The sequence below is a fragment of the Triturus cristatus genome, chromosome 3_1 (assembly GCF_964204655.1).
Source record: "Triturus cristatus chromosome 3_1, aTriCri1.1, whole genome shotgun sequence".
Taxonomy (NCBI): domain Eukaryota; kingdom Metazoa; phylum Chordata; class Amphibia; order Caudata; family Salamandridae; genus Triturus; species Triturus cristatus.
The window spans coordinates 107312585-107333770 of record NC_140583.1 but is presented as its reverse complement, the minus strand read 5'-3'; the positions used below and the strand labels follow the sequence as shown (position 1 = coordinate 107333770).

At 47.3% G+C, this 21186-nt stretch overlaps 1 protein-coding gene across 1 annotated transcript in view; it reads left to right on the top strand.

The window, feature by feature from the left end:
- PDHX (pyruvate dehydrogenase complex component X) overlaps positions 1 to 18604 on the top strand; it is a 704575-nt gene extending 685971 nt beyond the window's left edge. The window contains exons 10-11 of the mRNA XM_085643496.1: positions 14284 to 14348; positions 18211 to 18604. Coding sequence (XP_085499622.1) covers positions 14284 to 14348; positions 18211 to 18475 — 330 coding nt within the window. The 3' untranslated portion in view covers positions 18476 to 18604. The remainder of the gene's footprint in view (positions 1 to 14283; positions 14349 to 18210) is intronic.
- The last annotated feature ends 2582 nt before the right edge of the window (positions 18605 to 21186 follow it).

The following is a 21186-nucleotide window of genomic DNA, read 5'->3' as shown; positions in this document are numbered from 1 at the left end:
AGCAGTTTCCCACCAAGTGATTCCGGTGCAGTCACAGCCAACAAGAACAAAGCGCCTGTTGTCTTGCCACTAGGGTGACCAACCGTCCGTAAATTTCATGGACCGCCCGTTATGTGGGCCTCTTGTCAGTTGTCCGTGAGGAATTCCTTTACGGACTCCTTTTGTCCGTAATTTGGGGCATCAGAGTGATGTGGCTGCCCCCCTGCAAGCAGCCTTAGAGCTCTGTAACTCACTGCAGGGGCCAGCTCGCGCTCCTGCAGTGATCAGTGGCCTGCAGCGCCCCTTCGCCAACCTAGCACAGATTACTATCGGCCCATTATCATTCTGTATATCGGCCTAATTAGCACATACAGAATGATAATGGCCCTCTCTGCAGTGACACGTTCGCTGTGTCTCCTGCCCCAGCCGAAGGCTTGGCATTTTTCTTTTGTTTAGTGGCTGGTGTCAATTGAAAATCCAGTTGAATAAAAAAAAAAGCCATTCTTTATAAATCCTGTTGAAAATGGGTAAAGAAACATTTTAAAATAAAGCGGATAAGAGAAAAACAAATTAATAAAAAAAGAGGGGAATATTTTAGCAACATTTATGAAACAGCGCTGAGCTGTAGAAGCATTTCAGTTCAGTTCATTTATTTGTTTCGAAGGTTAAAAACCATCATGAAAATACATAATAATCATAATATGTAATCACAAAAAGAACATTCTGAACAACGTCACAATTGTTAAAAAAGTAGACAGAGAGAAAGTTTATCCAAATAAAAAAGTTAGGTTTTTGTAAAAGATAAAAACCTGTGATCAACAGTGATACGAGACCCCGTATTATAATAATATTTCCCGTACCTCCCTAACCCACCCTTCATCATTCCCTTGTGTTTCTCAATTTAAAAGCAATTTTGAGGAAACTTATAACAGCGAATAAGGTTCGCGTTTCAGCGGCTCTTTGCAAGAACAATAAGGCAGGTTTAGCATGGATAATATTTGAGACCTTTAAGACATCTACTAAAAATCTTTGGCGCGGTGTTTTATAAAAAGGACACAATAATACAAAATGAAGGGTGTCCTGCGGAGACCTATTGTCGCAGCCGCAGGCACCCTTCTGCTCAATTGTTTGAGTGAAACCTGATGGATAAGCTAAAATATGATGCAACAAATTGAGCCTAAAACGAGTCATTAAAAACCTCTCGTGGTGACTGTACAATAAAAAGAGGTATGGTTCCATGCCAGCTTGATTAGAGACAAGGGAGTGGGCAACTGCCGAGGATTTAGCTAAATCCAACTCCTTCCTCCTGCCATTAAATTTGTCCAACAATGAGCTTTGAACATAGTGTCTGGAGTATATGTCCACCCTGGAGGGGTCCAGGAATAGCATTTGTTCATCAATATCCCCCAGAGTGTCTTTAACATATTTCAGCCATGGGATTTGAAGACATTTCTCTTTCGACAAACAATCCTGGATGATCTGTCTGGATAGTCCTGCATTTGGATTTGTCCAAATTTTGAGCCAGGCCAGTATAGGTCTCAGTCTGATAATGTCAGCAATATATGTGATTCCCAGCTCTTCATGAGTAATTGCTGCAGTGATGCTCGGCGGAAGTTTTAACAGTTTTTTTAAAAATTTGTCTTCCTCACTTTGAATTAGTTGTGCCTCTCTGCAGCCCCACACTTCTGCTCCATAGATGGTCTTGGAAATACTAACTGATCTATACAAAGTCATCACCTGTTCTGGTGACCAACGACCCATTCGACGTGCAAAGCTCAGTATAGCCCCATTAGCTGACACTAGTCTCCTTGCCCTCTCCTCAATCAGCGGGACAAAGTTTAACTTATCGTCAAATAGAAGGCCCAGGTATGGGAATGTTTTGACAGTGTCCAGGACCTGATCCCCCAGTTTGAATACAAATTTCTTTCGTGGTTTCTTCCCCGCTATCATAATGAATGATTTTTTCATGTTGACGGAGAGATCCAAATTCCTCATGAAATCCGCGAAACCCTTGATTAAAAGTTGCAGACCAACAGCTGTTCGGGCTAGGAGCACCGCGTCATCGGCATACAAAAGCACTGGCAGATGACGCGTGCCCACCTTAGGACAGTCAGTTCCCAGTGCAACGAGGTCATTCTCCAGGCCATTTATGTAGAGGGAGAACAAGAATGGCGCCAGGATACACCCCTGTCTCACCCCGCCCGAGCACGGGAAGGGATCAGTGCTCACCCCCCCCGCACTGTAGCGGACCTTGGCAGTGGTGTTCCAATGTAGCTCCCTTAAAATGTTAATGAGATCCGGGTCAATGCCTAGGTTAGACATAAGTATCCAGAGTTTGGCTCTGTTGACATTGTCAAAAGCTGCTGCTAAGTCCATAAACCCCATATACATGGTGCCTTCAGACGTCTTGGTATACTTAGCAGTGATCAGGTATAGGTTAAGGCATTGGTCGGTGGTTGACCTGCCTGTTCTGAACCCATACTGGGTGTCCACCAGGGTGTTATTGGTGTCAGTCCAATCTATTAGTCGATTGAGGAGTGCCCTTCCTAATACCTTGGCGGAGACGTCAATGAGCGAGATTGGTCGATAACACTGCGGGCTGTCCCTACAGCCTTTTTTGTAAATAGGGACAATCACCGCAGTGGACCATGATCTCGGCAGACCCGTTTTAATTGCTGCATTCAAAACTCTTGTTACCATTGGAACCCATAGCTCAGTGTTGCTAAGAAAAAGATCCGGGGGGGTCCCATCCGGGCCCGGGGCTTTGTTGCGTGTTAGGCCTAAAATTGCTTTGCGAACTTCATCCAACGATAGTTCAAATTTATCTGCCCTTGGTCCCCTCCATATTCCGTCACCAGTGTCCATCTCCTGTTGATTATACAGGGATTTGAAATGAGCAATCCAGTGTTCTGGTAAGATGTTAGAGCTGATGACTGGAGAGTTTGAGTCGTGGAAGCAAGGTCTATTTATAATTTTCCAGAACTGGGCATAGTCTTTGTTCTCACCAGCCTCCCTAAGGTCTGCCCATACTTCTTTTTGAAGGGTCCCTTTCCTGATCTTTAATTGATTTTTGTAGTTTTTTCTGCAGCGAGCAATTTCTACCTTGTCCCTTGGGGTTTTTTTCAGGCTCAGTTTTAGATCTCTTAGCGCTTTGGAACAGATAGAATCAAACCATCTTGGTGAAGATGACTGCGTTGGGGGCTTCTTGGTTGTTAGGAGTCTCTCGATTATTTTAGTCAAGTTCTCAAACGCCTCTACTACTCCTTTGTCCTCTGAGGTGTGTTCTAAACAGGTCTCTATGTGGGCTTTCCCTTCATCCACTAATTTGACATAAAATTCCTGGGGGTTGATCACTGACCACCTTAAGCGTCTTCCTTGGTCTACTGGTTGAATTTCAGATTGATGAATCAACCCTGGGTCTTTTTTGGTTAAATCATTCCCTTTGAGTTCTATTATAATGGGATTATGATCACTGTGGGGGCTCCACTCTGTCCAGGTATTTAAGATCTGATCTCTTGCTCTAGTTGAGATCATTATGTAATCTATTATAGACCCCCCCCCTCTGCCCTTAAATGTTGGTGTTAGGGATTCGCCTACATTGAGAGCAGCTAAGTCCATAACATGACTGAGGGCAAAGTCTTCTAATAACTTCATCAGAGTTGTTCCCTCTTTGCAATGAGAAAAGTGGGGGCCCTTTTCTAATGGGCAAGCTGACCAGTCAGGAGTTGGAGGGAGTAATTTGGGGCATAAATGACAATTAAAATCACCCATTAACAGAACAGTTGGTTCTGGCCCCTTCGTCCTTTGCTCTAGTTCCTCATTTAGTCTGCCTTCCAGCTCCGCTAATATTGGAAATTTCCCTTCCACTGGGCCGGAGTTATAAAAGTTTACTAACAGTAGACTCTCCCCCTTGTGGAGAAGTCTAACTGTTTGTATGTTGTCTGAGGAACAATCTGGGTAAGACCAGGTACCTTTCAGATCTAAGTCCACATAGACTACTAGGCCTCCTTTTGCCCTACCCGAGTTTGTTCCTTGTGCGGGTCTGAAAAAACACTTGTAGCCCTCCAATTGACATGGGCCTGAATCCTTTGCCCAAGTTTCTTGGAGTGCTATGACATGGAAGGATTTTATAAATTCTACCCATTCCTTACTTTTAAATTTGACTTCTAACCCTGCAATATTCCAAGAAAGGATGGTCAAACCCTCCATCTTGTCCTTGCCTTTTGTTGTGGGAGTCAAAGTTAAACTGTCCTCCCCAGCTATAGGTAGATCGAAATTGGATGAGTTGGTTCCCCTCTGCCTCCGTGGTAAGTCCAATCTCCCAGATTGGGTACTTTCCTCAGTCCCACCTGTGCCCCATGAGTCTAGGCCAGAGCAACCACTGGTAGCCAGGCTTACTGCGCTAGTGATTTCTGTGGGTGTGAGTCAATCAATATCTTCTAATGATTGAAATGGGGCAAATCTATTTGTCCATTGTGCGCAATCTCTGGGGGGATAGGGCTGTTCAGGGCGGCTTGCTAGTCTCGGTCTGTGTGGGCGCTGCGCTCTAACCCGCGTCCACCCTCCCTCGTCACCCCCATAATTATTATTATTATTCCTGGATCTAGGGTAAAAATACCCGAGTGGGAGTGCACAAATGGTACTTGTTTGGTTCCTATTGGAGTTCTTCAGAATGTACTCAGCCAGACTAGTGTCCGTGAAGTGTGCAACTATGCAATCACCTCTAATGTCTTTATTCCTTCCCCCAATCCAGCTTGCCCTTCTTACACTTGCTATCTCTCCTCTCTCCCCCATGCTTAAGGGTCTATGGATATTCAGCCACTTGGAAATTTTGGTGAGCAGTTGATAATGGGTTTCTCTCTCATTAGGCCTAATTTCCGGGACCCCTGCAAAAATAACTACAAAAGGACACTCCTCGGGGGGGAGATCTATGTGTGGAGCATTATTGTTATAAAAGGGATCAGGGTCTGTATAACAGTTATTATAATTCCCTTCCCTCTGGGTACGATCGTCCTGTCTCCATTGCATTAAAGGTTGAGGGATCGGTTTCTCTCTTTGTGTATTACTTACACCTTGATTGTGTCTTCCTCTGGAGTTATCGTTAGTACCCCCTTTAGGGTTTTGGGCAATTTTGGGGGCCTCATGAACCTGGACTATTTCTTGGTGGGAGTGACTGACACAATTGTTATTTTGTGCTCTCTTTGAGTCTGCCTTATCATTTGTGGTTACCTCAGTTGAACGGGGTGAAGCAAGTGGAGTTTTTGTAAGTGTGTGCTCTAGGGCTTTAGATAGTTTGGTGAGCTCACACATTATTTTATCCACCTTACTTATAATAGGCTTTAATTGTGTCGTGATGAAAGATTCTAGCTGTATTTTCAAATCCAAAACTACCGTGTCAATCCACCCTGGTGGTGCGGATTCTACTTGAGAGTCATTTGCTGCTATTGTGTGCTCTTGGGTGCATGATAGAGAGTTGTCTCTTGGTAGTTCTTTCCGCTGTCTCTGATGTCCCTTATTTCTCCCCAAGCGCTTCCTTTTTTTCCTACTGGGCATGTCATTAAGCTCAGAGATTTCTACGCCTGTGATTTGTGCACAGGAGACGTCCTCTATATCATTGGTTGTTTGGGATGCACTGCCCTGAGTATTTGGGCTATCTACTAATAAGACATCTCTGTAGGGTGTTTGAATGATGGCGTTAAGGTTAGGAGAGGAGGATAAACTCCTTTCCATGCGTTCAATTTCGCCAGTCACTTTCTTTAGCATTAAGTCGATTGCAGTTGGTTTCTTCCCATTTGCAAGGGCGCCCTCCTTCATAGTTTCCCCCCGAGTTGGTTTAGGGGTGGGTTTTTTGTTTGATTTATTCCCAGCAGAGCGAGTGTTGGGATGAGTGGACATAATTCCCCTGATGTCAAGGGTAAAACTGCTGTTTTTCAAAGGGATTCAGTACCCTGTCCAGCTTCCCTGCGCAAACAGGTAATACAATATCTGGGTCTATTCACCGATGCAGGCGCTGGGGCCAAGGGGGGTTGCCCGTCCCGTCCCTCGTCGTCCCTTGACGGCCACAGACGGCCCGCCCTCTGCCCGGGCTCAGCCCGGCGACGCCCACGCGCGTCCTGCGACGCGGGGGGAACCTCTGCTGAAGTAGCGCCTCCGGGCGCGCTTTCCGGCGAATGTGGGCGGGTCACTGGAGGGCTGCTGGGGACTGTAGTCCTCCTCCACAGCGGCCTCGGTGTAGTGGGAGGCGGCGAGGGAGACTACCTGCGACTCTCTGTCCCCCAGCCCAGGAGCCAGGAAAGAACTGTTGCGTGGCGCTGTGTTCGCAGCTCAGAATACGATCCCCCCGCTCCACCGGGGGAACCTCTGCTGAAGTAGCGCCTCCGAGCGCGCTTTCCGGCGGATGTGGGCGGGTCACTGGAGGGCTGCTGGGGACTGTAGTCCTCCTCCACAGCGGCCTCGGTGTAGTGGGAGGCGGCGAGGGAGACTACCTGCGACTCTCTGTCCCCCAGCCCAGGAGCCAGGAAAGAACTGTTGCGTGGCGCTGTGTTCGCAGCTCAGAATACGATCCCCCCGCTCCACCGGGGGAACCTCTGCTGAAATAGCGCCTCCGAGCGCGCTTTCCGGCGGATGTGGGCGGGTCACTGGAGGGCTGCTGGGGACTGTAGTCCTCCTCCACAGCGGCCTCGGTGTAGTGGGAGGCGGCGAGGGAGACTACCTGCGACTCTCTGTCCCCCAGCCCAGGAGCCAGGAAAGAACTGTTGCGTGGCGCTGTGTTCGCAGCTCAGAATACGATCCCCCCGCTCCACCGGGGGAACCTCTGCTGAAGTAGCGCCTCCGAGCGCGCTTTCCGGCGGATGTGGGCGGGTCACTGGAGGGCTGCTGGGGACTGTAGTCCTCCTCCACAGCGGCCTCGGTGTAGTGGGAGGCGGCGAGGGAGACTACCTGCGACTCTCTGTCCCCCAGCCCAGGAGCCAGGAAAGAACTGTTGCGTGGCGCTGTGTTTGCAGCTCAGAATACGAGAATACGATTGCAGTCAATGGCCGAGCTCCAGAAGCGAATGCTCCTCGTAAAACATGGAGTGATAATTGGCGACCCAACCTTCGTCCACAGTGCTTTGCGTGCCAGGAGATCTGAACTCTCACTTGCGATGCGAGAAGTTGAACTACAAGTCCCAAAATGCAACCTGCTTTTGAAAACTACCAGGACTTAGTGGCTCGAACTCGACAGGGCAGTGCCGGACACCTGTGCAGTAATCATAAAATAGCATACGACTGAGCACCTGTTCACGAATAGCGTTTTGTTAATTGCGATAACCCGTCTTCATAACAAGCATGATGATACTGTGGATAGTGATTGCCAGATTTGCAGTGCCGTAGGTGTCCCGAAAATCCTGTGTTGTCTCACCAGGAACACACGGGCAGTTAGTTCCCTGCTGTCGCACAGCGTCAGGGGTAAATCGATCTCAGGGTGTGCCTGTCTCCGTCCGCTGTTTGTGGTCGCTCCTTCTCGGTCTTTCTGAGAGGCGACGGGTAGAGGAGAGTCTTGGAGCCTTCTCTCTGCGCCTCGACCGGTTTCTCCCAGAAGCATTTTGAAATGATTAAACAGGCACATGTCGGTTGTAAGAGGTGTTAGGTACATCACACCTCACACCGCTTGATTGTGTTTTGTACATTAGTATGCCCCTAATACACCTTGGTCCGTGCCAAAGAGGGAAGTTTAAGGAAGAGTTTGTTTAGTGAAAGTAATTTCAAATCGGCTTTTCACAAACCTCCTGGATGTTTAAAAGTGACAGGTTGAAAACAGCCCAGCTGAAAGGAGATTTTTTTCTTGACATGCTGCTGTATAGGCGTATAAATTCCCAAACCAAACTTTGTTAAAGCAATACAGCATGTCAAACAAAGCATAAAAAGGCAATAAATGCAGCTATTAAAATGAGTATTGGAAGTCCATTTCCTACAATCTTTGGCATCTTCTACTTTCAGAGTTCACAGACCTCTTTGCAATGCTGAATTTGAGAATTTCCGACAGTTTGAAACCAGACCTTTAATAGATCACCTGTTCTTCAAAGAAAAATGTGCCTTCATGATTGCCCTGGCGATTGTGAAAGGCCTAACAGTCATACATGTTGCATGAAGGGACTGCTGCGGGCAGCAGTATTGCTTATTGTGAGGGCCACTCAAGTGTATTTCAAGAATGCCACTATTACTACAGTAAAGGAGCAGCAATAATGCAACACGAGCCATCCCCCTGGCGCCCCACACTCGCAAGCAGGAAGAGACACTAACTCTCCATTGGCTGACTTCAATCAGGGTGGGCTAGCTCAGCACTCTCCTAGCCGCACACTTTTTGCTCAACCATTCTGACTGACTGGCATTGATTGGTGTGCAGGGTCAAACTAGGGCAATATGGCAGTGGAGAAGGGCTGGCCTGACAGGTCAGTGTTTTTGTGTGCTTTTGGCCTGTTTTAATGTCTGGTGGGCATGTTGTTCTTCTGATGTTTCTTCAGAAGATCAAAACTGTCCCACGTTGTAAATATGGACCCCTGTTTTTTGGCTATATGCTTCGCTGATGGGAGCCACTTTTATTCTTGATGCCTGGGCCTCTTTTCTGTCCCAGTCCAGTCCTGTTGATGTGGCCTGATATAGATTTAGAACCACAGTGAAAACCAAAGGGACTACTCAAGATAAACCAGGGCAAACAAGTAAACAATCCATTTATACATGTTTTCATTTAAATCTGATATTTGCGATTTATTTTCCATTATGAATGGTGAACTACAGATACCAGGATATAAAGAAAAAACAGCAAAGACATTAAGAGCCAGGTTTTCAGCTTCTTGCAGGACACGAGAATTGAATAGGAGGCTCCGACGTGGAAAGGGAGGTTGTTCCGTGCTTTGGAGGTTACATGGGAGAAGGCAAGGCCTCCGGCTTGCTAGTGTGTGTCTGGCTGAGTGGAGGTTTCTGGGAGGTGTGTAGAAGTGTGTGTTGATATTCAGGTATGCAGAACTGGTTTTGTGAAGTGCTTTGTGTATGTGTGTGAGCAGTTTGAATCAGGTTCGTTTGTTGATTGAGAGCCAGTGTAGTTCCCTGAGGTGAGAGGTGGTGTGGGTGCGGCAAGAGAGGTTGACTGTTTTAGAACTTAAAATTATCATGTCTATGCTTCTCAAGGAGGGCCTCCATGTGCAGCTGGGTGCAGGTGCTGTACAGCATCTGTGCACTACTGTAGACTGCACTCATCAAGTGATGACATACAGCAGGCGGACACATGTATGTTCAACTGTGGACAAAAAGGGAAGGTAGCTTATAGCTGTTATTGACCTTAAGCCATGACTGTAGGGAAGGAACACAGGTACTGGGAACCTGGACAGCAGGGACCCAGTACACCTGCATCAAAAGCCAGGCAAAATGTGTGTGGGGAGGGGGGAGGTGGAGGGGGACTGCACCAGAAACCCAGTTTCTTCTGGCTGGCCACTTGGAGAACTGCACTCTAGTCCACCACTAGCGGTCCCAATTAGCTATATTCTATGCATGCTGCTTTACATCTCACAATGGCACTCAGATATGAGATGCTAGTAACAAAGTCCACCTGAGCAGATCTTCCTGACCACTTCTCTCACCAAACATGCCTGCTCAGGACTATGAACTGTAAACAAAATATCAGACTAGACAACCCAGTGCAGGAACCATATAAATATATCATGATCATATGAAATACCACAAAAAGACCTGCACAGTTGATCAAAGCTGCATGCCTACCAAAAAACCATGAAATGCACGATTGTCTCAATCTAATATAAACTATTTTTGACTTGTACTTGTGTTGGTTGTGTATTTACTTATCTAATATTGCGCGACCTCGTCTGATGTGTCTGTAAAACTTACCTTTTGTCTTTAATTTTTGTCCTGAATTTTGACCTTCAGTCCTGATTTTTTGTCCTGAATTTTGACCCTTTGTCCTGAATTTTTACATTCACTGTCCTGAATTTGCAACCATGCCAGTTGGTCACCCTACTTGCCACTGCAGTGCCAGCTTTATAAGATTTGAGTACATGACATCTCAGCATGTCGGCCAAGCCATCTCTAAAAGGAACCTCTTTGATTGATAAGGTTGGGTGGCCGGGCGTTTTGGTCGAATGAGTTAGAGATTTGTTACTATTTAGAAGTCGAACTGGGCCGTTATCTGTAGCGGGCAATTTACACCAAACCGGTACTTGGTCAACGAGAAATCAATTAAATAACTCACTCTAGCCTGCCCAGTGGCATATCATTCCCCGTTACCCCATAATCTCCATATTTCTATTGGATACTTTCAACCACAAATCCGTCACCTTTAGAATATTCCCAGGCGCCCGATTGGATCCCGAAGCTTTCACTGCACTGCTTCTGTGGGCCACAAGGTGGAGTCGTGTGACTCCTTGTTGACTTCATTCTTCCCTGAAAGTGACAAAATGGAGACACATTTGAGCACCGCCTCCGCACCGATGTCAGTTCCTTTCTTTCAGCGCCTTCAAAGGCGGATCTAGAGCCCTACTCCCCCTTTTCATCCTATTGACAAATTTTCTTGTACAAAAAGTTAAATCCTGTGTGCAAAGGAACCTAAACTAGACGGTAGAAACTATGCCACGACTGTCAGAAACCGATATCGGAGACAGACCTGCACATGGCATCTTTGGTGCGTGGACTAGGGTACGACTCCAAGTCATGTGAAGAATGCGCCCTCATGAAGCCAGAGGTGATCTGGAACAGTGAAGTGAAATTTACGTTGCAGAGCATGGAAAATGCCTCAAGCTGCCTCCCGACTTCATTCCAGTGCACACCATTCCTGTACAGTCTGATTCCAACAAAACGCTGCCTTCACCACAGGGCCACCCTCAGTTGCATCACCAGCTTTTCAGATTCAACTCTGATGAGTGTGTGCCACCACTGGGAGATGACCGCAGAGGTGACGTCCATGAGCAAGGTAAATCCTCATTTGTTTCCTATGAATCCACCAGGCTGGAATACTAAGCAAATTGAAGCCTTCAGGAAACGTTTTTTTTGTTGTTTGGGAAGAGCCGAGCTTTAAGGTTAGCCAACGCAAGTTCTCTAGAAAATTACACGCACTCCCTGAGACATGGTCGCAAGATCTTGCCAGAGGTCCTGGAGGACTTTAGGGCCTCCCAGGGTCAACATATTCAGGATGGTTCAGATACAGCCAAATACATAATTCGGACTGACCTTGCTACGACGGATTATCTGGGGCGAGCAGTCAAAACTAGCATGGTGCTCCTTCACCACGTGTGGAGGGCCGCAGGCTTTAATCGTGATGTAAAGGCATCCCATTTGGATATGCATTTTGATTTTAATTTAAGTCTGGTTTCCGTTGCTCGGCATCGACACTTAATTGTCAGCAGCACATGGTGGCGCTGCTCATCTAATTTAGAGATCAGCAGAAGAAGGGTTGTTTATCAATGCAATATATATTAAAAGATTCCTAATACCTACCTCTCCAGCCTTTCCTTTAGTTATGGAGACCTCGAATATTCTGACCTGTCGCACTTGCAGGTGAGAGAGTGGTTTTGGTAACATTGGCAGGGATAACAACGTCAATGGTTGGTTTAAGTTGCAGTAGCCTCATTGCTAAGGGCCCTGGCACTTATTATTTTACAAATTCAGCACTGATTTTGATGGATCTAACCTTTTTGATGAAAAAGCTGATTCTGCTCTGGAGTGCTTCCGGGGAGGTGGGCCACCGCTCTATTCTTGTGCCTTTCAAAACCTGCAACACAGTGCCCTCATCAGTTTCTGCTCTCCCGGAGCTATTCCAGAGGTTTGGCGTACTGGCAATGCCAGGCCCCCACTGCAGTCGTCTCAGCCTGTTTATGGTTGAGGACGGAGATCAGGCAGACAGCGAGCAGGTCGCCAGGACCGAGACCGTCAGAGTTCCTTACGCCCACGCCATCAGTCTCCAAACCATTTGACTTTATCCCTAGCGGCTAACATTCATCCTGTGGGACACAGAATCGAACATTTTAACCATGGGTGGCAAACTTTTACATCAAGCCAGAGAGTATAGTGAGGTATGCCCTGCCGTTCCTTGCTCAACCCCAGCTTATTCCACACCAAATTATAGTGGATTTCAGTAGAGCAGTGATCTATCTTGCTACAAGATGTGCATTCTATGCTGTCCAAAAGAGGGAACTGGACTCATAAACAGGGACTCGTTGTTACCCCCGCTATTTCCTTGTGCCGAAGAACAGAGACCTTCGTCCTATTTTAGATCTTCTTCTGCCTTTCTACGGAAGGACAATTTAAAAATGCTCACAAGTTCTGTCCAACCTGGATCCGGGAGACTGGGTGGTTGCCTTGAACCTTCAGGATGTATACTTTCATGTGCCCTGCAGTGCCACAGATATTACCTACAGTTCAAAGTTGGTAAGAGCATTTTCAGACTGCTATGCTCCCCTTCTGCATTCCCAACACCCCTCACGTGTTCAAGTAAGTGATTGCAGTGCTCTCCGCCCATCTTCAAATGCCAGTTTTCCCCTACCTCCATGACTGCTGTTGAAGGCAGGTTCACCATCCAGTCATAGAGACGACAAGATGAAGGCGTACTGCCTAACAGTTTTTGGGATTCTTGATCAACAAGTCGAAGTTGCACCGGACTCCTTTTCAGAGGCTTGCTTTCATAGGAGTTGTCCTTTATATGGTGCTGTTCAGGGCTATTGGTCAGTCACGACGAATCCCAGATACTCAGGCTATGATCCAAGTGTTTCAGTCTCTGTCCTGAATCTTGCTGAGCCCAGCTCTGAAGCTTCTTGACCTGCTGCCTTATGCATCCTGCTTGTCTTCTTTAGCAGGTGCCCTATATGGACTCCATAGTGCAAACTGAAAAATCAGTGGTCCAGTCATTGAGAAAACATGTTAGATGTCATCCAGGTTTCGTAAGAGACTACACAACATCTGCAGAGAACTGCAACTTGACCAGTGGCAAACCCCTCGCCATTTGCCTCCAAGAGCTGACAGTTGGATGGATGCATCCATGCTGGGCTGGGGAGGCCATCTGGAAGAGGTGAGATCAGGTGACTCTGGTGTCCAGCGGGAATCAGTACATAAACAATAGACCTTTCATTTGCTGACCTCCAGTCTGCACACACTCTTCCCGATATAGACTTCTAGAGCTTCTTAGTCATTAAAGCCACAATATCTAAACTTGTCATAGTCAAAGGATCCAGACCTTTTGACGCTATTTAGGAAACTAATAACATCTGGCAGTGCAGCTTCAAAAATAAATTGATTAATATTTGCGAAGGGAAATCGCCTTTCTCGATCCAACGCAGATGAGATGCAGCATTCAAAGTCATTAATAGAGACCTCCCCAAACCCCTTTCCAGTAGAAACCAGGTCTAAAATATTAAAGCACAAGTTTATTCCTAACCTGTACCAAACCTGTACCAATGCAGATAGTTCTCCCTACTCACAGTATGCTGGAACGTGGCTAAAATAGGCCCAGTCGACTCGGATGTCTGCTGGAACTGCAAAGAACTGACTAGTTATACTTGAAGCACTTCTTAAACTCTAAGCTCATTACACCTCTCTGGGGAAAAAAAGGTTCCCTCCAGGTCTCCAGACTCAAAATACACCCTGTTCTAGACTTGTCATCTATTATCTTGGGTTCTCTAGATGCTCCCATATCCCCCAGCTCCACCTAGATGATAGGAAACACCTGGACCTCTTGCTAACAATCACTACAAAGCTCATCTTGGTCAAGTGGATATCTGCCAATCTGATTGCGATTCAAACATGGTGGGCTTAGACTACCTGCATTCTAGGTGCTCACAGATCGTGTCACAATTTGGTCAACACCCCAAAGAACATGAGCAATAGATGTGACACTCTAGACCAATTTCTTCAGACTTCTGAATCCCCCCTCACAAAAAAAGAAAATCCTGCTCCCACCCTCCAGTCTCACACCAACTCCATATAACCCCTATATTCAAGTTGGTTTTTCTTAGTCTACTGCTCTGACTGCTTTCTATCGTGCTGCCCAGGGCATTCTTCTCTCTTCTCTTGTTTGTCCCTTTTTTCCTCTTTTCTTTCTTCAGTCTTCCTTGTTTAACACATTGGATACAGTTTTTCGTGGACGTACAGCATTTATGCAAGTTAATGTCATTGAATCTTGTTTTAAAATTTGCAAGTCACTATTCCAGCTGCGTGGATCCCACTAAGTAGTTATTATGTATTCTGTTGTACCCTCACTCTGTTAAGCTTTTCGTATTGCTTAAAACGTTTGGGATTAAACAAAACAATGACTTTTCTTCTGCAGGCCCTTGCAAAGAAAGCAAGAGATGGGAAACTGTTACCCGAAGAATACCAAGGGGGCTCTTTCAGGTAAAAGCTATTTTATTTCAAGTAAACCATTAATTCATAATTATATCCCCCTTTCCGGGTCATGCTGATTGCAGTCTGTAAGGGCTGCTTCTGATTTCTAGGCTCCCTGTTGACCATTGCAACAGTATGAGTCAACTCCTCATACTTCTGAAAAAGTTTTATATCTGCTTATTGAATCGGAAAAGTCCCTCCATGGTAACGGACGTGCCCCTCTGCCCTGAGTTACCCCAGTTGGAATGATGTCTAGATTCAGAATGATGATTTTTGTTGTAATGGGCAAACACAGATCATGCATGTGTGCCATAACATAGGCCTGTCCAAGGGATTGTGTTCTTTTTGGATCAGGCGGGGTGCCCAAAGTGCTACCCTCCTAGTGGTGGAAGGCTACCGCCTTCACCAAGAGTTATGCTGTATGAGCGCCGTGGTGGCAGCATTCTGTGTACTGATCAAGAGGAGTGAACAGGTGCTTTTTATCTGTGTCACTGGCATGAGGGCTACAGGCACATCCATTTAAAGTTCCTCTGCTGTGTTCTTACATCAGGTTGGAGTGGAGTGCTGTGCAGTGTGCGTGTGGTACACATGTGCTTTTGAGTGGTACAATTCAGGGATAATGCAGTGCTGTGTTGTGCATCTATATTATAAGCATGTGCTGGGTACATGTGTGCCTTTGAATGGTACAATACATGACTGATGTAGTGCTGTGCAGTTCATGTATACTATATGCATGTGCTGGGTATATGTGCGCTTGTGAAGGGCACAATACATGGAAGCCTCTGGGCTCCATTTTGGGAGACCCACAGCTGCATGTTGAAACATGAGGAGAGGCGATAGAGGAATTCCCCCGACAGATATTTTATTGCTGCATTGCTGTAAACTGGGTGGAACACAATGGAGGAAAGGGAGGGCCTGGCTTTCAGAACACTTCAACAGTGGTTCAGAAACTGGACACTGGAAAGGGGCCTGGGTACCTCTCATGAAGGAGATGGGATGATAAGGGAATAGCAAAGTGTTGTAAGTGGTTTCAAGTAGACAGCAGGACTCTTGGTAGTTAAGTTATAAGTTAGGTTTATTAGGTTACAGCAGAGCAACGCACCTCGCCAGCTGACCAGACCCCAACTGACAATTGTGGAACCTCCAAGTACCACATAGAATGTACACAGGCATTCTGGGAGGCTTAGTAAGGGGAAACATAGAAGAAGGTGTAGTGGCCACGTTGGGAGAAGAACTAGTTTACTACACATCTTCCCCCTTTATCTAGAAAAGACAAAACGCCACAAATGGCCACGTTGAGGAAGAACATTTGTTAACTACACATCCTCCTCCTTCATCTAGAAATGTGATACACACCCATCCTCCTTCTCAATAATATAATTGTTGTAGATGAATCTCCGGACACTTCTAGTTAGGTACATGTAGGTTTATTGTAGACACAGCTGAGCGCACACCTCGCCAGCTGACCAGACCATCAACTGACAAGGGTAGAACACTCCGGTATAAGTTAGAACACACACAGGTATTCTGTGAGACTAAGGAGGTAAGAACACAAAGGAAGGGCTAATGACCACAGGCAGCCATGTTACATGAAGAACTAATTTACAACACACTCCAAGTACCACATAGAATGTACACAGGCATTCTGGGAGGCTTAGTAAGGGGAAACATAGAAGAAGGTGTAGTGGCCACGTTGGGAGAAGAACTAGTTTACTACACAAAGAATAGGGCTGAGACCCTTGGGTAAACTTTTGATACACATCACTATGGCTGACATCCAGGTGTGACCATCTAGTCACTCCTCTGTCCTGCATTGTGGGGCTACCGGATTTGTAGTCACTCATGCTGTGACAGAGCAGGAGTGGGAGGAAGGGCAGGGTAGAGGAGAGTGAAGTTTAAAAGCAATCAGACCTCAACATAAACTTCAAAGACTCAGACTAAATCACATTTGGTGTCTGGAAATGGAGCATGAGAAAGGGAGCTCAAACCCCCAAAACTGTAAATTGTCAAGCAGCCAGTTGGACTGTGCAAGGAAGAAATGCTCTGCAAGTCTTCTTCATGGGACCAGTCCTGCGGGCCAAGGCCTTTTAGATCCCCCTGCTGGGCGAAGACAAATCATCCAGAGAATCCAAGATCACCTACCCTTGAGGCACCAGTCCCTGCCTGCTTGCCAAGACCAGTGTTCCCTATAAGGGAGAGAAGAGCTTTGGAGCGTGCAAGGTTCAGTGGGGGATCCTGGCAAACGGATACCCGTAGGGAGGTGTGAGGAGACCGATGCTGCACTGATCGGGTCATTGTCCGTGTGCAGATACCAAGTCGGCAGCCCCGTATCACAGGTAGAGCTACTGTGAAGATTGCTGCTGTGCCAATCAGGCCATATTTCGTGCACAACGGAGGTGACCCCGTATGCCAAAGATGGCCACTGGGACCAGGGAAAGAGTGTGATCAGAGGTTGTGACTGAGGACCAGCACTAGGAGGATTGCCCCCCAAACACTATTACCAGTGGGGAAGAACTTAAACATATCAGCAGCAGAGAACCATTGAGAACCCTCTGGAAGCTGCCATGCTTCAAGGCCACGTGAAGAACTTGAGAAAACTAGACCACAGCCCTCCCAGGCCATGTGTGTGAAATACTTACTATTGGTAGCTGCTGCAACTTCAGCGGCTACGAACGGGGCAAACTCACAGGCTCAGATCCTGCTGTCTTGCTGGTGCAGGTAAGAGTGATTGTCGGGCCAGATGGCCAAAGAGGAACTTGCCGGTCAGATAGTGTTTCAGCGCTGTAACACTTTTGGCTATAAGAAAGAGTCGGAGTGGGACTTCTAAGACTCTGAATATTAATGGGGTTAATTTACTCGCCAATAGTGAATGGGTAATAACCATTACCGCTAGATAGAGAGGTGTGTGACACAGGGACCCACCTATAAAGCACTAGAGCCTTGACCTTAGGGGTCTGTGTGTTGTTTGTAAATGTCATAGTTTACTTTGTGTTCTAAGAGAAATGCAACTTTTTTCATGAAAGCAAGTATTTGACTGGACAATCATTTATTGCTACTGCTCAGTGTATTTTGAGTCATGAGCCTGTGTACACCCTGCTGTGTCTACTTCTTCCCCGAGAAGCCCTGAACTGCTCAACCCACACTACAACTGAGATTCAAGTGCTCAAGGGATAGTTGGCCCAGTTGCTGAGGGTCCATAGTCGATCGGCCCTAGGCCATGAGAAGTAAAAAGAGTCAATCCCCATGGTTGGGCCCAGTAGCCCCTGCTTATCCCATTGCCCTCTGAATGGGGGTACTGACACAGCTGGTTTGTTTCTCTCTAAGATTATTATGTGGAGGAAGGATTCAATCCAGTGGTTCTGACACCACCTAAAACATCCCCCACAAGTGGTACTAGAAATGCATACGCCCTTTGTTAACCAGCAACTATCCTTTTGTCAAAATTCTAAGCTTGTCTCGTCTCCTTGGCTGTATGGCAGCGTGCCTTTTATTGGGGATCATCATAGTGGAGGGTTGGCATGGTACAGTCACAGCTTTGTTTATAAGCAAAGTGTTAGTGAAAATATCTGCTACTTGAGACGTTTATTCTTTAAAACATGTCTACAAAATACTGCTAAATTCTCCTCCTTACTCTTGCCCCACTAAGTCAACAGTCACTAAGAATCCAAGTGCATGTTGGCAGTGACTCTAAAGAAGAAGCATACTGGGTATTAAATGCAAAAGATATGAAGAAATTGTCCATGCCATACTTTGTTTAGGGATGATAAATAGTTGTGCATTGGTCCCGCAGAATTGTATCAAAGGCATCCCATCCTGTTTAGAAGTCTGAAATCTCTAATGATTCAATGCTGTTCTTTGTCTCTCTCTCCAGCATCTCGAATCTGGGAATGTTTGGCATCAGTGAGTTTGTTGCCGTGATAAATCCGCCCCAGGCTTGTATATTGGCTGTAGGGACGTCCCGATCTGAACTCCGGCTGGGTGAAGATGAAGAGGGGAACCCAAAACTACAACAGCAGCAGCTCATGAGAGTCACACTGTCAAGCGATGGGCGTGTGGTCGATGATGAACTGGCTTCCAAGTTTCTTAAAAATTTTAAAGATAACCTGGAAAATCCTGCAATATGTGCCTTGCATTAAAGAAAATGGAATGGTGTATGTTTGGGAAGCATTCAGTGGATTAATGTTACATTACAGTTGTACAGTAAATAACAAGACATAACCCTTTAGTGATACTCAAATGAACAAATAAAATATTAATTTATTTGAGTTGACTGTTTTATCTTACCTCTTGTAATTTGGGTTGATTGGGCTCCTACTTTTGTGGAGCAGTATGATAAATGTATCTGTTTTTTCGAGCTATGACAGTATTTATTTGACAAAGTATAGAAAAATCTTAAAGTGCCTGGCATAGTTATTAGTTAAAATTGCTTCAAGAATATATTCTTTTGTTAAGATGCATATGGGCAGTTCGGAACGTCTACCTGATTATTCTAACTCTGCTCTGGAAGATCCACCTAAAATTATGGGAGAGTTTCCTTACCTTTGCATTTCCCAGCTAATTTATGAGGGACATCACCCTACAAATGGGGAAATTGCAGACAGACGAAAGAAAACATTATTGAATTGTGCATTAACAATATAGACCTACCTGTAGGCGTTGGCTTCAGACATGGCAAAAAAGGAGCCTAGATTGGGGCACAATATTTGTTAAATGACCAGGTCTGTCAGTGGACTATAGGGAGGCTCTTCAGCTTTAGGGTAGGCATTGATCCTAGCAAACTCCAATAGGCAGAATGTTCCTCCTCTGTCATCAAGGGTAGTTTTAGACCAAGTCTTCAGAACCAGTGCACTGTACCCGAAGGTGAAGAAGCACCGTCACTCTTCGCTTTCTCCCATCCGTCAGCTGGCGCGATGCAGGACGTGAAAGGTCGTTGTCCGGCTCAGCCCAGGGAGCCTGCTGGGAGGGCTCTGAGCCTCCCTCCCTTCCCGGGAGCCGGAGCGTCCCCTGCCCAGCTTCGTGAATTTTACGAAGCCCTCCACTCCATCTTTGGTCAGCCAGACTCCACCAGGGTGCCTTCAGGCCCCGCAGGCTCGGCTGGGGGCTCTAGGTCTTTGATGCAGGCGGCTCCGGCCTTGGTGCTGCGGGGCCCCCATGAATCCAGGCCTGGATCTGGATCGGTGCGTTTTGACCTCACAAGACCTTCCCCAACGCTGATTCCTCTGACAACGCCTCCGCCACCTCCGACACTGGTTGTGTGCCGGGCCGGCGTCAACCCCGGCCTCCCCCTTGACTTGGACACCTGGACAGTACTTTTGAACCACTGTTCTACCCTGGCATTCCTTTTCGCCCTGAGTGGCAGCCAGTGGAGGGTGAGGAGGACTGGGAGGGATCTGTTGACCCTCTGGCAGACGAGCTGGAAGAGCTGTACTGGAGAGAGGAGTTGGGTGAGGCCAGTTGTCTGGATACCTCCCCAGACCTTGGTATGCTTTCTCACCCTACCGTGGCCACGGAGGAGGGAGCCTCCTATGCTGTGGGTTTACATAGGGGGGGCTGAGGTCTTGGCCTTAAGCTTCCTACGGTGGCAGTCAGGACTACCCTCCTGACTGAGATGCTTCAGCCGGCAGCGGCCTCTTCGGAGCCCCTGCTGCCTTTCAATGAGGCCCTCACAGACATGCTTCTGGGCACTGGGTCCAAGTCCAGCACAGGGGCTCATGTGGATATGATGATTGCCCGATGCCACCGCCCGGCCCGGCTGACCCAATTTTCCTCTCCCAACACCCTACCCCGAGAGCTTGTTGATCCAAAACCTCAGCATCTAAAGGCGCGTTCCCTACTGCTCCCCCAGATAGGGAATCCAAGAAGCTGGACCATCTTGGGAAGATGTTTTCTTCCGCCAGCTCAGGACTGTGGCAGGTGAGCACTTCATGTCTCTTGGGCCGCTACACTCACTCTGTGTGGGACACGGTTGCGTAGGTGCTGCCACAGTGCCCAGAGGAGCCCTGGGCTGTAGTCTCCTGTGCGCTCGCATTGGGTAGATATGCAGCGAAGTTCGCCATTCGGTGTGGGCTGAACACCACCAACTCGCTAGGTAGAACGATTTCTACGTCAGTAGCCTTGAGATGCTACGCCTGCACCAGTCCACTGGCATTTCCGGGGATTTCCAATCTACGCTTTTGGACATGCCCTTCGATGGCATCACCTGTTTGGCGACAAGGCGGATAATGCGTACAAGCACTTCAAGGACACTAGGGATACGGGAAGATCCTTGGGCCTCTCTGCCACCTCTCGCCCGTTCAGTCTGCCTTTTGCCCCTTTTGTGGTTACAGAAGGGGGTGCCCCATCACATTCCATCCAGGGCCACAGGCTGGCGCAAGCTACACGGCTGGGGATGTGGGACCCAGCACCGTGAGTCTGGGGGCCAACGATTGGGCCAGTCCACCAGTGCCCCCTCTGAATCAGCCTCCAAACCCTCCTTGTCCGACCTTTCAGGGCCATCAGTTGCCAGTGGGCAGCAGGATCCGCCATCACCTCCCCCACTGGCACAACATCACGTCAGACAGGTGGGTTATGCAGATAGTCAGAAGGGGCTACTCCCCTCCTCTTAGAGACTACCCCTCCCTCAATGCCACCAACACTCCATCGCATGTCGGAGGATCATTTGGCCATTCTCTGTCAGGAAGATACGGCTCTCTTGGTCAAGGGAGCTATCGAGCGAGTCCCTGTGCCAGAAGTAAGTCATGGTTGTTATTACCACTACTTCCTGGTACCCAAGAAGGACAAAGGCCTGCGTCCTATCTTCGATCTCATGGATGTCAACCGCTTCCTCCGGAAGGAGAAGTTGAAAATG